The sequence below is a fragment of the Onthophagus taurus genome, chromosome 6 (assembly GCF_036711975.1).
Source record: "Onthophagus taurus isolate NC chromosome 6, IU_Otau_3.0, whole genome shotgun sequence".
Taxonomy (NCBI): Eukaryota; Metazoa; Arthropoda; class Insecta; order Coleoptera; family Scarabaeidae; genus Onthophagus; species Onthophagus taurus.
In genome coordinates, this window is record NC_091971.1 from 15,264,937 (window position 1) to 15,282,723 (window position 17,787).

The window sequence follows — 17,787 nt, forward strand, 5'->3', positions numbered from 1 at the left end:
CGTGCTTTTTTACAAAAAAAAAACAGGCAGTAATATTTTTTATGAAAAGAAAAATGGCAAGTGTTGTACAATTTGGGAATCTTGACTAAACAAAAACTTGGTAAGTTATTTTAAAAGACGAGGTCGTCTTTGGGTGCTTTAGTACTCCTTTTTTAGAAATGGTGTGTCAAACTTAATAGAGATAAGTTTTTTCAATCTTAACTCAATCAAGTTAATATTTTTTCCGCAAAACTACTGACTTTTGTTGTTTGAATGACTGCAACAAACTTCAAGGGGTGGTTCTTTAGTGAATTTTAAGGGTACTTTGATATATGAACCATGGGCGACTTCGGCTCCCCTAAGGAGCTACACCCCTCCAAAAATGGCGGAAAATTTTGGTTTAATTTCTTTTTCTCAAAAACCATAAACGCTAGGAAAATGAAATTTGGGGAATATGTTTAACTCATAATAGGGCACGTTTTGACCCTATTTGTACTTTCAACCTACCCTTCTAAATTACTAAACGTAACCACCCCCTTTACATTTTTGCTAATATTTTTTTTATGCAGATGATAAATACATTAAAAAAAATTTACCTAGGTAGATGAAAGTATCCTAAAACTTTTTTGTCTCTAAATTTTTTCTAAAAACGACTAATTTTTGAGAAAAAAATAATAAAGCAAATACTGCACGTTAAACATCGGGGTTGTCGATCAAAAGTTGGAATAAATTTTTAATGAAAAAATCTTACGATTAGTAGGGTCTGTAATCTTTGTCAGAAATATTTTTGACGTTAAAATGTCAGTTTTTCTTACCATTATTATTGTTTTTCAAATTAATTTTTGAATAAAGTTCTATCGCATTTACGCTCGTTCACTCGACGTTTCAAAATTTTAAATAAAACAATAATAAAGTAAGAAAACCATTGACATTTAAACGTCAAAAATATTTCTGACAAAGATTGCAAATCCTACTACGATTTTTTCATTAAAAATTCATTCCAACTTTCGATTAACAACCCACAGCTTAACAATTAGTGTTTGCTTAATTTTTTTTTTCTCAGAAATTATTAATTTTTCGAAGAACATCAGAGAGACAAAAAAGTTTTATAATAGTTTTATCTATCTAACTAAAATTTTTCCAATGTATTTATCATCTTCATACAAAAATCTAGGCATAAATTGAGGGGGGGTGGTTACGTTTAGTAGTTTAGAAGGGTAGGTGCAAAGTACAAATAGGGTCAAAACGTGCCCTATTATGAGTTAAACATATTCCCCAAATTTCATTTTCCTAGCGTTTATGGTTTTTGAGAAAAAAAAAATAAGCCAAAATTTTCCGCCATTTTTGGAGGGGTGTAGCTCCTGAAGGGAGCCGAAGTCGCCCATAGTTCATATATCAAAGTACCCTTAAAATTCACTAAAGAATCACCCCTTGAAGTTTGTTGCAGTCATTCAGATACACCCTGTATAGTAGCATTATTAAAAAAATCACTATTAAAGGAACAATTTTTAACATTTTCAAAAATATGACTATTATAACTTAACTAAGAGACATGGTTTTTTTTCGTATTTTTACCAAAACAGGCATGGGTTGGCCTTTCGCGGGGTACCCGCTTGACGTTGAGTTTCAGGACACCTATATATATCGGGTCACAACTGGAATATTCTAAAATTTGAACACAGAATCAGAGTAGAAGAAGAATAAACACAAATATACAAGAATATTATACGCCAATATAACCAACAAAAATATTGTGTGTAATTAACGGCGATTTTTCTCATTGGTTATGTTACAGTGTGGTTCCCTGCAAGGTCTGTAGAACATAAGGTTACCTAATTCCCTATGCCTCTGTAGTATCGATTATTACCCCGCAGATTGACGTCACTGGTTCGATACAGTCAGAGTAAAAGATAGCCTATACTGTGGTACAGTCTATATAAAATATTTAAAGCTCGCATCGTGTTGTGTTGTTCATAGAACCAGCTACGTAACTGACCCACCTTGCCTCTTATAGGAGGAGAATCGGTATTGGGTAATTATATAGACCTTAATTATTATAGACTTATGTTCTATAGACCTTGGGTTCCCTGTATATTGATTGACCAGCATTTTACGCCACCTGTTACGTATTTTCTTAAATTAAATAACAGATTTCTAAATTCCCCAAAGGGGAATACCGTACAAAAATATACGGTATTCCCCTTTGGACCGTACACCATACATTTAGTGGAATTATCGTAGGTGTACGGTAATTACTGTACGTATGGCAACACTGGTTACATTTGAAGACCTAAGTCCTTGTGGACAAAATGGAGGCTTTACTCCTGAAAGACAGTACTGGCTCTATCGGCAGTGGTTAAGACCAATGATCACATACGGAGCGGCAGCTCGGTATAGGAAAGCCCGACAAACTTCAATTATCAGTAATCTTTCAAGAATTCAACCAGTAGCTTTATTGGCAATCTCTGGCAATGGATCATCTGCTTGGCCTATCTTCTTTGCATTAGCATATAGAGAAAGTACCTAGAACTATCATTCGCAGGTTTAAGCAATATGCTCAAAACTGCTCCGACATGTCCTACCAATGGGCTGCGGAAGACACATAAGAAGTAACCAGTGATTAATGGAATATACTGCCAGGCACTTCGGATTAAGCAAGCTTACAGGCTAATACAGTACGTACTGTACTGTATTTCAGGCAGAAGTATGTATTTGCTATTGATATGGGTACTAAAATCTTTCTTGAGAGAAGGGTGAACAACATGACAGTACGATTTTTCTACGAGTTTTTCTGATCTGGGTCCCATGTCACTCTGAGGTTGCTGGCAATAAAGCGGCAACCCCAGAGTGACCGTTAGTTGTTCACAGCGCTCAAAATGTACTGGGATTTTTTGACGCAAAATCTGAAAAGCACGATCGCGCTGCAAGGGACTCAAACGGTTAATTTTACATTGTTGGCGGTTCAAGGCAGTTTTAAGCAATTTGGTTTTATTATGGACGTATTGGGTTGGGTTGGGTTAAGCTGGTTTAGCCCAGGTTTGTCTGTTTCAAGACGTTCACAAAAATGGAGCTTATCAATATTCATTTTTTTTGGTCTAAAATTGATGTTATGAATGTGGACGACATTTATTTTCAACGGAATGATGCCATTCCAGCTTTTTCTTTGGTGCTATGTTAAAGATAGGGTCTATGCCACGATTTAAGTGTTCAAAGACAGCATAAGAGCTGTTATTCGCGAAATAGGGCCGCAATTATCAAAACAATGACCGTCTGTAAGCAATGTTGAGGCGGAACATTTGGCAGATATTATTTGGAACATTAACGTCAGAGTTTGTACTTTGGACACAAATACGGTTTTTTTCTCTTAATTTAAAATGAAACCCCTAGTTGGAAGATCCAATATAAACTGCACATAGTTTGACTTGAATCTGGTGTAGATCTAGTGTGAATGAGGTTGGGTTATATTTTATTTAAGTATGGATAGATTATTAGCTTAAGAGATTAAGAAATTACTTCAAATAACATCTCTTTCAGTGACTGATAAATTATATAAATAATATCAATTTTATTTCATTGTTTATATGATGTGTGGCTAATTTTCAAAATCATTTTCAGAGTCCAAAATTGACTCCAGATAACTTCTTTAAATTTGGTTCAAAATCATCTTTCCATGTTCGGAATTAGATCATAGACGTGTAAAAGAGATTATAGAATTAGATTAAGAATAAATTAGATTATAGAAATTGTACCGTGCTTTCAATTAAATTTGCATTTAGAACAAGCCGTGATAATTTTCCTAAGTTTGCAGTACGCAATTTCTGATGACACCTCATTGGTCTGATGACACCACAAGGGCATAGAAACGGCATAAATTAAGAAAAAATTTGAAATTTATACCACATTTATAGTTTAAATATGATTTAAGCATATTATATTATTTTTTCTTCAAATGTGTTTAAATGTAATTATTTAATTGAAAGCCAAATACAAACGCATATAACTCAGTGGAAAACCGGTGAACTCGTAAAACGACGATTATTAATACTAATTGGTTAGGTGATTCTGGTTAAACTCATAAGATGGCCAATTTTTATCTGGCAAAAATAGATATTCAAAGTTGTATAAGTTTGTATAACTTTAGCTCTTATTTTTATGTCTTATTATATTTATTACAAATGAGCTTTAGATGGTAGCGGTGGACATAGTACTTATAAACAAAATTTCGCGAATATTTCAGAATATGCACATTTCAATATTAAAAAAATTAATAAAACAAATTCTAACTGTTAAATTGCGAAGCGTAACGGAAAGGAATAGAAGACAAGACGAAATACATGACACTACAACGGAACACATCAACGAACAACAGTGCAAATCTGGAAGTCGGTGATTACATATTTGAAAGAGTACAACAGTTCTTTCCTACACATATTACATAGAATAACTCATGCAGTAATGAAATAAGATCACGTGATATAAAGGGTAATAGGCGTTACTACGAAACTGCTCAAACCTAGAATGTTGAGCAAAAATAGAATAAGCAAACCTTATTAGACAGTGGTATCATATGGATGCGAAGGCCCTAACAACCACAGACTAATAATAACTTATTGTGCCTAGTCAATTTGGAAATTTATTTGAAGGAGTAATAGTTCAGGTATGTTCTCAAGCAAGTCAATACCAACCCATTTTCAGGAGAGACAACACTAGTGGTGTTGCAAATGAGTTGACATGTCTTATCAGCTTTCTTATTAATTTCATTTTTATTCAAATATCGCAATAATGTGGCAATATTACTTCAGAAATGCACCAGAAATTATATCCATAATAGCCGGCTAGATATGCCGGTTTTTCGCAAAATCACTATCCGTGTCATCACTAGTCAACACCATTTTATTACCATTTTACATCAGCTATAAAATGTTTTGGTTCAAGAGTTTCGTAGTTCAGAACTGTTCGGAACAACAGACTCTTGAACCAAACAGGCCTTATCAAAATGTCTAGACCTAAAGGCTCTCCGATGTAATTTCTTATACACCATTGTAATATAAGTTAGTTTTTTTTTTACATTTTAGTAACAATAGTTCGTTCATCAAAAATGTTTTAGCTAAAACGAAGAACACGGACCAGTATTCTCTTATTACTTTAATTTGCTATTAAATATCTAGTTAGATTTCTTAAAAAAGTCTACCAAAAATAATTAGTATTAATGTTTGTAACGAATTTGACATAAACGCATACTTAAAGTTGCCACAACGATATCAACACTTTAAAAACACTTATATGCGCATGTTTTCAACATTAAGTTGAGAGAAGTGTAGGTGTTTCGCCATAATATGTTGAAAGATCAAGTTATAATTAATATTTTTATACCGGTATCAAAGAATAAGTATTTTCAATTTTCGGAAATGATAGAGTACACTGAAATGAACATTTTTTATTAATACTGTCCGGAAATTTTTCGGTATCAAGATAATCTCCCCTCTTCCGATCCATCTGTTTGGAACATGATTATAATTTATTAACAAAAAATGTTTAGTAAAATTAGGAATAGCTATTCTGTGACACCTGTATAAATATATTTACAAGTTTTATGACTCGTCTTCCGTTATAAACTATTCTTTTTTGATTTTATTTCTGATTTCCCGTACTAATTCTTATCAGCACTTCACTCAAAAGGATAACTTTGCTGTCGTAAATAATTTTATGTCAATTAATTAAAACTTATCTCGTATAAGTATAATAAAACGTAATTTTACCACAGTAAAAAAAAATAATAAAATCAGGAGTAATTTAATTATTTTTTCAATTAAATTCTCGTCGTTTCCATATATTAAGATTTTCAGTTAAATTTTTTAACTTTAATTTATGACTTAATTATAAGGAAGCTATTATAAAAGTGACTTTACCTTTTTAAGATTTAATAAACCTTCGGCTGGTAAAGCTAAACTAGATTCGGGTGAACGATCTGTAAGAGCAGTTGCAATATCTCGTAACCTTTCATGTCTCCAGTCCCTTCTCGTTTTAGCTTTTTCTTCGCACCTTAGTTTATCTCTGGTTGGTGGTGAACCAGATGTAACCACATAATCTATAATGAAACCAAGAAAATTGAAAGAAATAAAAAATACTCAATATTTTTAAATGTGATATTTTATTAACATGGTGCTCGTGTTGGATTGGCAAGACCAATTAACAGCTTACGATGGTATCTATCCCATTCGTGGCCTGAAGGCGTAATATTTCGTTTCGGCAGAGATTTGCATCACGTATTTATTGGAGAGAAAGAAGACGCGCGAAGGAGTTTCTCATAAATATATCCAATTGGTTAGGCTTTAATTGTATCTTCGCGATATTACAGGTGTATTCGACCGAATTTTCGCAAAGATTATTATTAATGGTCGGGTTCGCGTCGTTGACCCCGTTCTTCTCTTATACGTGCGCCAAAGGAAAATGTGTCATAATAATAATAAAACTCGATTGGCGGAAAGTAGGAGAGGTTTTTATGTAACTCTCGTAACTGTAATTTTCGGCAGTTATAATTATTAACTGGAAAAAAGGGGGTCGAATTACCGCAAGAAAACGCGTGCGTGGTCATACATACATATATTTGCGATTACTTTGCATAATTTCACAGTTTACATTGAAATACGCTCAACTAGGAACTAGAAATCTTCATATAAGCAATTTAAACGTAACGTACGGAGGTTAAAAAGTGAAATAGCAGCCAGTTTCAATACGTACTGATATATCTTTATAGATCTTCACATAAAATATAATAGTTGCATTACGTACAACATTCTAACTCTATCTACTCGACAATCTCTGACATGAAGGAAAGTTGTGGGGAATAGTTGCCAGTTTCTATCGATTTTTTTTATTATTTTTACGCCGTTTTGGTTCCGCGGAGAAACCGGAGTGACACGATCGTTTATACGCGATGATATCGACCGCAAGCGAAAACCTTCCGCGACGCGACAGTTCAGGTTATTAGAACAATCGGATTTTCATGATAGATAATCCTTTTAAATAGGATTGATTATAGCGAAAAAGTGGACGAAGGAAGTTTTTGTCATCGGGACGGGTCAGGTAAACTAGATTTTATGCATGACGGCCTCCCCGACCGGGTCCAATTGGAAAGTACCTCGAGCAAAAGGCTCGCCGTTCGCTAGAAGAACCTATTTTGTTATTATCTGTGATTACAGTCGAGGTAGAGAAGACAGGACAATCTCGAAAAATACAAGCCCTCCCATTTTCTTTTTTATTGTGGTTGCTACCTCCATCATCATCTATTTCAAAACAAACCATAAATCATAATTAAAAAAAAGTACTTTAAGCCAATTTCAAGTTTTATTGAATTTTTATTGCAGGAAAACCTCGATGTAACTATACAACAATCTAACGCTCAATAGAAACATTTGGGTTTAGCCGTCTTAAGAGACGTGCGTCTAAATCCGAATGTTTCTAGGTCTAGTATTAGTTCTAGTGACAGTGCTAGTACAAAACTGGAACTAACACTAGACCTAAAACACGACAAAACCTAGACGTAGGGCTAAACCCGAATGATTCTTGCTCTACTCTAGTGTTAGTTCTAGTTTTTTAGTAGTTCTTCAAGTATCTGAGCCTATGATAAAAATGGGTTAAGTTATAATGATTTAGTTCTTACAATAAATTTTAAGTTTTATAATAACTTTATAGACTCACAGTTATTTGACTTTTAAACGTCAATTTGACAATTAAACGTCAATATCGTTAAAATCTAGATCTCATAAAACTCAAAAATTAGTAAATTTAATGTAAAAAATTTTATGGAAATACTAAAATTAACGAAATATATTACTATAAATTAAAAAAGTTATAAAAAAAACTCGTATGAAATATTCGATATTCATCAAAACATTTCCAAAAATTTAGGTTGGTACGATTTTAGGGATATGTGTTGTGGTTTTTAAATGTCAAAATGACGTTTAAACGTTAAGATGACATTTGTATGTCAAAATTATTAAATAAATCAAAAAGGGTTATAAATAGAACAAGAAAAATAAAATATCGATAAGAAAATTGGGTGGAAAATGTAAAACTTTTATGTGAAGCATTTATCAGAATGAAATAACCAACACCATTATTGCAAAATGATCTGTACAAAAAGGAAAAATATTATTTGACTTTTAAACGTCAACTTGATCGATAAAGTAGATTTCATCGATAAAGAAAGTAGATTTTAAACAAAACTCAAAAATCAGTTAATTTGATGAAAAAAATCTTTGTGAAATATGAAAAGTGGCGAAATATACTGATCTCATAAAATTTATAAAAAAATTGGTAGGAAATATTAGACATTCATTAAAAGATTTCCAAAAATTTAGGTTGGTACCATTTCAGGGAAATGTATTGTGATTTCTAAACGACGTTTAAACATCAAAAAATTAAGATGACATTATTTGTATGTCTAAATCATTAAAAAAATCAATTTTGTCTAAATCATCTTTTGGCCGACGATCGTTTTTACCAATACACATTTTTGCTCTAAACCCGATATTTTCTCTTAAGATAGAAACTCAGAGTTATCATAAAAACGTCATCTTTCCCAAGCAAAACTTTTCCTTTGCAAAACTACCCAACGCCTGTACTATAATTTTATGTGGGTCAGTGCACGTGCATAGTAGTTTTGTAACTATGGGTACTGCATTCATATATTGCGAGTTATATGAAATTCTCTGTATATTAATAAAATGATTACTCTTAGAGGGATCGCCCCAAGGTGTTAGATAGGGAAATGCCTTGGTTGATCTGATTCTGATTAAAAGTGCCTGAATTATGGCTGGGTTAATGCATATCAAAAGATCGATGGGTAAAGAAAGTATACCGCCAAAGGCAACTATACCACAAGGATCCCATAATTGGAAGGAAGGATCTTAGAGCAAGGATTCTCATAGGATTATAGTGTCAATAGTGTTTAGCCGTCTTAAGAGACGTGCAGCTGTACCCGAATGTTTCTAATTCTAGGTCTAGTGTTAGTTCTAGTTTTATTTCAACAAAAAATATACAACAATCTGACGCTGAATAATAACTAAAACAAGAACTAACACTCGCATTAGAACTAACGCCAGACATAGAACTAGAAACATTCGGCGTTAGCCGTCTTAAGAGACGTGCGACTAAACCCGTATGTTTATAGTTCTAAGTCTAGAGTTAGTTCTAGTGACAGTTCTAGGTAGCGCTTGATATCACTGTGTTGCGTATTTTTATAGAACTAACACTAGACTTAGAACTAGAAAGTTTCTGTTAGTTCTAGTTTTATTTGTTATTCAGCACTAGATTGATGTATACTTTTATTAAACGAAAAGAAGAACTAACACTAGATCTAGAACTAAAAACATTCTTCTTTAGCCTTCTTAAGAAACGTGAGGCTAAACCCGTATATTTCTAGATCAAAGTCTAGTGTTAGTTCTAAAGCTAGTGTTCGTTCTAGTTTTAGGTTTAGCTATAACGGATACTCCCTTCCCGGTATTATTCCGTTATATCAAGATTTTACTGTATTTATAATTTGTTGTCTGTCGAAGTAAAGATAGGTTTATTTCATTTTCTTAAAAGCACTTAAGAAATGAAGTTTGGGAGGTTGAAAGGATTCCTTAAAGAAATTTATTCGTTCCTGATACAACTTTGAAAACATCATAAACCATTTTCTAATCCTAATTATATGTTCGAGGATGTGTCGTTTCTTTTGCGAGGAGTCTTGGTTTTCCGACGCGCACATCCATCTCATCGCGCCGTCATTCCTATCATTTCCATCGGACGCAGGTTGAAAGTGAACCCGAGAAAATTGCAACCGTCGGAACCGACACGCATCGCAAACGAACGAATACCTGTAATTTCGCGATTCCGCGAGGGGTGGGTATCGGTTACTCAGGCGCGCGGTAACTGATTCCCTTTACAGAGTCTTTTCCTTCTTTCTTCGACGATTCTCTCTCGCGCCCGATCTCCTTTTTCACGGCGCCCCCTCGCGGCGACCGACTACCCATCATTGCCAATACTTTTATTTTTCGTTTTGTGTACACGTTCCGACCCGAGAGAAGATATCGCGCCCTGATTACATCCTACGACGGGTCATCTTTCAAGTTCGGGTCGACCAACAACGAGCATGATTACAACATCCAACATGGTTATCAAGAAATTATTTTTTTTTACCTGTTCTCGGTGGTGGTGTAGTGTCAATTGTTAAAGTATTAGTTGGTTCCGGAAGCCAAACGGGTCTTGAGGCGTCTTCTTTCGATGGGGATTCTCTTTCCTCTTTTAACGGAGGAGTTGTAAAGTTTGTACGAGGACTTGGTCCGGTACAAGATAAATGTCTGGGTCTTGGGGGTTGAGGTGAAGCACTTCTCCCCAATTGGGGTAAACTTGGCGAAGCTCTTCCGCCGGGAAAAGTTGCGTTTCTTTTATGTCGCCTTGGAAAAACTGCAAGCAACTCGGCCCACCATCTTGCGTCTTCCCTGCTGGCAGCTTTGACAAATGTCACCCTATCAGGACCTGTCAAAGCTAGGGAATGAGGGTGACCAGTTATTTGTTCTGCTCCGGTTACCTCCAATACTTTTGACATGTCGACTGAACCTTGAGGGACGGTATCTGGCTAAGAAATTACAAAATCAAAAAAAAATTAATATCGTGACGATGTGTGTAATACATAATAGTAAAAAGCGTTGACCTCGAAAACGGTCAGGAAAGTAAAGTTACGGCGCGCCGACGCGGCTCTGGCTCTTACATACTAATTTCAACCGTAAAAGAGTCGCCCATAAATTAATATAATGCTTGCATAGCTCTTCCTAGGCCCCGCGTATAATTACTCCCGTACGAACGCGTCTTTTCCTTATACAGAGACACGCACTAAGTGGAATTCTGGAACGGACCGGGGGCACGATAAAACATGCGTGTAACGCGCGCGCAATCTTATTCGCCATTAAGAAGCCCATGAATTATACGGACTTGGTGTTTTTCATCTGAGGTTCACGTTTGTTTTTCAATTTCCCCAAGAAAGGACACAAGAATGTTTTTTCTTATTCCTGTCTTTCCTAGAGATATATATTTTTTCTTCAGTATTGAAAAGCAAGTAAACTATTTCAATACAGGGGTAAAAGGATACAGGTGATGGGAATGATTTTAAATGTCCCCATTTAAATCTCCTAGCGTAATTAGGAGCAGAAACGAATGATACACATTCCGTTCGTCGTGTAATTGCCAATAATAAACAGCCGGACCGGCTAATTATTTTTAAATTGCCCGGTGTCCATTCCTACATGAGCACCGTACACGCGATCCTTCACCATTTGCATGTCATTCTTACGAAGCGGTAACACGACCTAGCTACCTATACTAATACAAATAAAATCTCAATATCTTCTTATCTAAACTCAATTTTAATACACATACGATTAAACCAAAAAAAATTTTAATCCTTTATAAGCAACCTTGCGACGACCTCTTCTCACTTTCTCCAAGATGGTCCTTACAAGGCTTGTTCCCTTGAGAAGTCGCCGTTCGTCTTTCCGTCCCCAAGGGAACGAGAATCGAAGACCACTTTTTGTCTACTACTACTACACGTGGATGCAGGAAGTGAAGAGCTCTCGGATCGCGTATATAAATATACATACACGTACGTACTACGTATGTACGTAGGTGAAGAGACGAACATAGGACATAGGAGAGTAAACGTAGTAGTATTATACGTGGAGCGCAAGTGCAGGAGTCAATAACCTGATGTGTGTTTCGCGTTTTCGTTTTCTTTTCCGATATACTCGCACGCGATCACTTCCTGTTACACCAATCCGAGCAAGTAACTTTTTTCCTCCCTTTTTCTCAGTTAACAAATATTATGGTTGGCTTTAAAGCATAACGACTCTTTTAAGTCAATGTCTAAATCACTGCGTTATCCTACAAAGATATCATCCTGAACTAAGAAAAAACAGGAATACTGTAAAACCTCGATATAACGGATTAATACATTTTAATACATAATTATTTTAATGCACACAAATTCGGATAGCTATTGCGTTCAATAAGACCGCTACGTTGCGTTCAGACTATTAGATCCCAGGAACAGGTGCACAGCTCGAAGGTCCGTTCGTGACATCAGCACTGAATAATAATTAAAACTAGAACTAACACTAGAATTTGCTACAACTTGTGGCAAGTCTTCAGACGCACGGCTAAACCTGAATGTTTCTAGTTCTAGTTTTACTTCAATAAAAATACGCAACATAGTGACATCAAGTGCGTTAAACATATACACTAAACGTTTATATGTTTAATGTAAAAGTTGCTACAACTTTTAGTCTAAAAGTTTTTCTGTATCATGCTCGGAATACCGATTTTTTCCGTTGACAACTTGTGAATCTGCAAATTCTTCTAATTTTCTCGACATTAATGCATCAGAGAGCATAATTAATAGAAGCCAATGTGTTAAGGGTAAAATTTGCTACAACTTTTGGTCTAAAAGTTTTTTTGTACCATGCTCGGAATACCGATTTTTTCCATTTACAATTTGTGAATCTGCGAATTCTGCAAATTCTTCTAATTTTCTCGACATTAATGCATCAGAGAGCATAATTAATAGAAGCCAATGTGTTAAGGGTAAAATTTGCTACAACTTTTGGTCTACAAGTTTTTCTGTATCATGCTCGGAATACCGATTTTTTCCATTGACAACTTGTGAATCTGCGAATTCTTCTAATTTTCAAAATTTCTTGAGATTGATGCATCAGAGAGCAAAAGTAATACAAGCCAATGTGTTAAGGGTAAAATTTGCTACAACTTTTGGTCTAAAAGTTTTTCTGTATCATGCTAGGAATACCGATTTTTTCCATTGACAACTTGTGAATCTGCGAATTCTTCTAATTTTAAAATTTTTTCGAGGTTGATGCATCAGCGAGCAAAAGTATAGAAGCCAATGTGTTAAGCATAAATTTGTTACAACTTTTGTTGTAAAAGTTTTTCTGTATCATGCTCGGACTGTCGATTTTTTCCATTGACAACTTATGAATCTGTGAATTCTTCTAAATTTAAAATTTTCAGATGCAGGAATTTACATCTTTTCAATCTTACTATTAATCCCTCATCTTTTAACACACTGAACTGACTATTTTAAGCTTTTCTATACCTTCATCGACGGTATTACTTGTTATTAAGATGTCATAAATATATGCTAAACAATGCCAGGTCCAATTTTCTTCATAACAGCATAATTAGTCGATTAAAGACGCTTGGGGCAAATTCATATAATCCACCATTTGTAACAAAAGCAGTTAAATACCGACTTTCTTGGTTTAATCGAAACTTGATAATACCTACTTGCCAGATCGATACTAGTCAAGTATTTTTTTCCCACTTACTGATCCAGTTGATCTTCAACTGAAGGTATTTGGGGATACTCCTTTTTAGTAATCGCGTTCAGTCGCCTGAAATCAATGCATATACTCTCTCCTCCATTTTTCTTTCCAACAAGCACTACTGGACTTGCATACTCAGACGTATTATTTTAGTCTGTAATAATTCTTCCACTTGTTTTTCTACAATTTCACGTTGTAAGTATGGTAGTAATCGATATGGACGACATGTAATAGGTTCACAACTAGTTAAATCAACCCAACCTAACCCAATCCAACCCAACCCAACCCAACAAGCACTACTGGACTGACATACTCAGACGTATTATTCCAGTGTGTAATAATTCTTCCACTTGTTGTTCTACAATTTCACGTTGTAAGTATAGTAATCGATATGGACAAGATGTAATGGGTTCACAACTAGTTAAATCAATTTTCATCTCAACCAAATCAGTACATACCAATTCAGAAAAGTTTGTTGCAAAAATGTCATTTTGTTGATTGAGTAACTTTCTCGTGGCGATCCACTTTTGGATCAACATCAATCATTTCTTCTTCAATGCTTACTTCCTCTTCAGGTTCTTTTTGGACTTTTTCTTCGAGTTCCATTATAATCTCTTCCTCGGGTTCTTTTTCAACTTTGGTTGTCAATATATTGTATTCTTTTATGATTCGAATACTTGGTTGATCGACAGCATTTCTCCCAATAATCATGGATTTCTTCTGTTACTTATCTGGGACAACAATTAATTCTAATACTTTCAATCGATATACAACTCTTTTGCTTCTTTTTCACGAATCGTTGTAACATCACTTCCCAAATCAACGAAACCAATCGATTTTCTTCCATTAACCTCTACAATCTTATGATACTCGTCCATAAGGTCAAACTGTTTTCCAATTCGATTAATACTTCTTCTTGATTTACAATTTATTGCAATATGTCCATCTTGATTACATTTAAAACATTTTCTCTGTTTAAGTTTTGTACATTTATGAAACAATGTGACCATGTTCTCCACAATTATAACATCTTATTCGTATCTTTTGGTTCAGAATTGTCTTGCTTCAGAATGTTTTTCTGAATAACTCCCTTATTTGTGTTTCTATTTATGGCTTCAATATTTTTAATCTTAATCATAGATAATACTTTACCCAAATCGTTATTACTGAGTTCAAAATGAATATCGGTTTCATCAACTAAATTTCGAAATGAATTTCACTCTGTGTTCTATCATACCACAGTTTTTCTGCCCTTCATGTTTGGAAATAGCATTAAACGATAGATTATTCTCATTTCATCCAAAAATATTAGCAGTTATCTCCAATTTCTTCACCCATTATGATGCCGTTAATAAGTTAACAACATCGGGGTTAAATTTAGGCAGTACGACACCATCCACATTACCTCTAGGACCTTTCTCATTAGATCCTTCTCTATTTCTAATAAATCTCGTTCCCATTTTATGATATTATTGTCAAACTCACCGCTTTGGTCTATTGTTTTCAATTCATTGCCAAATTCATTCAACATATTACAATTATCATCTCTCATCTCGAACTAGCTTTTCTCTGGATTGCAACACGTGTCTTTTTTTTAGCCACACATTTCTTTTCATTACTATTCACCTCTCTCAATTCTCTCTTCAAGTCTTTTATCTCACTACTGCTCTGTTAAACTTATATAAGATAAACATTTAGTTTAGATGTTTAAAAAGTGCTAACTAGCCCTACCTAGCACTGTCACTAGAACTAATACTAGACTTCTAGGACTAGTGTTAGTTCCACTTTTAGTTCAATAAAAATATACAAGAATCTAGCGTTGAATAACAGCTAAAACTAGTAGTTCGTTATATCGAGGTTTTACTATACTTCCATAATATACCCATTTTAAAATGTCTTACATTGAAATAGAAGACTATGTTGTCAAAATTTTTTAATGACGAGAAAGTAGTAATAGAAGCCAGGCCCTTGAATGAATGGATGTTGTAAGACATGCAGATGGCGGCGTAGGTTTAATTAAGGCGTTGAAGCAACGGGCCAAACGAGTATAATAGTTTGGTGCATATTTAAAAATGTGCACGATGGTGCGCCCACGCGTTTTCGTAGAGTACATAGCGATTATTCGTATATGAAGGAGGTAAAAGGCGTACTCCTACGAGGACCGTTTTCAATCAAATTAGGACTATGGCGTAATTGCAATTTCAAAATATTCGTATACTTATAGTAGTAGTATGAATTCCATCTTCAAAGTCAACAAGGAAAATACAAATTATATCACGTATATCTAAAAGAAATCTATGAACGTGAGTGGAAATAGATTGAACATTTAGATTTCTCTTTTAAACAAAATACCGCTTGATTAATATTTAATGGGGGGTGGGGAAATAGTCATTTTAAGTTAATACAAATTCCAAAACTAGATACTAAAACGTTACGAGCGGCCTTCCCGAAGATTGCATCTGCGAGTTTACAGGACTTTTATTAGACTTACGTGTTCGTCCACTGAATAATTCAGCTCGCCGTCGTCGTACAGCACGAACCATCTCCTCTGCCATCTCTGCAACAAACAACAACAACGATGAGAGTAAGTAAGCGAAAAACGGGCGAAACGTTAGATTTTACGGACGCGCATTCTGCCGGCATTTAGGACCTCTTCGTCCTTCCGTCCCATCGTCATCTCCAGGTCGCGAACGATCTCTCTTAACGATACCAAGAGCAACAGAACCAAATGCACGTCTGAACATATCATATCATCAAGACTTCCAACAAACATTCCCAACCCTACATACTAACGTAACAACAATTCAAAACCACGCCACCATCTCTCGAGATCAAGAAGAGATAAAGAAGGTCGCGAGTTGGCACACAGAAGGTCGCTACCATACGCGGGTAAAGGTCGTCCTCCTCCGTCTCTACCAGCGACAACCTACAATTAAGGTCTATTTTCAACCTACCAAAAAAAGGACCGCCCAAAATCACAAACTGTAGGAGCCAAAACAAAAAAAATAATCCGAGGTTGAAGGCATGTCCGAAAATAGATTCGCAGCATCCGGTTTACTGGACGACTGACACTGTATGCTAATCTGCGCTTAATCGCCTACTTTGGCGCCCTCACGCAAAAAAAGAATCGACCTCCTCCTCCTCCGCAACCTTTTCTCTTTCTCTCATTACGATTCGCGTTTCTCACCTCTTTCTGGTCGACGAGTACACTTTATCTCTCTTTCACTCTTCTTTCGATATAGTCTTAAGGAGGAGTTAATCCGGCCACGGAGAACAGGTGATTAATTAGCAGACCGTACAACTCGTAATTCACGCAATTCGATCGTGTTTACTTCTCTTTAAACAAGAACAAGACAAACCAATTTATTTTATACAACAAATTCTACTAAAAAATTACTTTAATTATTTAAAAATCTTAAAATTCTTAACATGGTAACTAATCGTGCGAAAAAGGAGTTTTTCATAGTCTTAACGATTTAAGAGCACGCTGGTAAAATTTCTACCACGATAGTTACGCTGTTTTTATTTACCTGCAATTATTTCCGCTACTTTGTATGATGATTATATGAAAATTGAATGCTTGAACTCAGAAACAAATGGTTTCTTATTTATCTTCAGTCGCCTTAATTGGGATTAGCAAATGTGACGATCATCAAACGAGCTCCTGAATGAGTAAATTTCTGCCAGTTCGATACAATTATTTGTTATTACTTTATATATTATTTCGAGAAAAATCTCAAAGATGAAAAAATGAAAATAACTTCATATTAGAAATGTACATGTTAAAATTGAACGAATTAAATTGAAGATCGATCGCGTTTTATCTGTAACGATCTTGATTCTAGCCCATTAGATACAAATTGTTGTATTATTCAACAGTTATTTGTATGACAAGGTTGCGATGTTTTATCTTTTCTAGCTCGATCATATTTTATCTGTAAAGGTCTTGAATGTAAACGCATCGGACATAATAAACACCGACTTCAATATCTCGTGATTCACAAATATGTACTTTTACTGCTTTAGTAGACGATGACGATACTGAAGTAAATTAAAAGAAGAAAACTTGCGAGATATGAATACAATCAATTTGGGTGAAATAATACTAATGAAAGACGAAACTTGGATTATAACCGTTAAATCGACGAAGCGGGAGCGATATATGACTTAAAAATAGGAGTCTACAGTTTGGATTTACGAGATATTATTTGGAAAAAAGGATAAAGTGTAAAAATGTGTTTTACTGAGGTTAAGGAAGCAAGGGATAGAGTAGCTATGAACATAATGATCAAAACGTGGCGATACTAATAAGTAAAACTCGGGCAAAGAGGATGATGTGAGGCGAGGTATGATCGAGTTGAAAGGGAGATAGAAGAAAAACATGATGAGATGAAGAGAAACTCCCTTCTTTCCAAATAAGTGTGAACCGACG

The 17,787-nt window shown here is 34.9% G+C and overlaps 1 protein-coding gene across 1 annotated transcript in view; it reads right to left on the reverse strand.

Moving 5' to 3' along the window:
- The window catches only part of LOC111414687 (myosin phosphatase Rho interacting protein outspread), a 59,321-nt gene that overhangs the window by 12,152 nt on the left and 29,382 nt on the right, over positions 1-17,787 (reverse strand). Inside the window, exons 3-5 of the mRNA XM_023046090.2 lie at positions 15,847-15,912; positions 10,165-10,603; positions 5,889-6,067 (exon numbers count right to left, since the gene is read on the reverse strand). Coding sequence (XP_022901858.2) covers positions 5,889-6,067; positions 10,165-10,603; positions 15,847-15,912 — 684 coding nt within the window. The remainder of the gene's footprint in view (positions 1-5,888; positions 6,068-10,164; positions 10,604-15,846; positions 15,913-17,787) is intronic.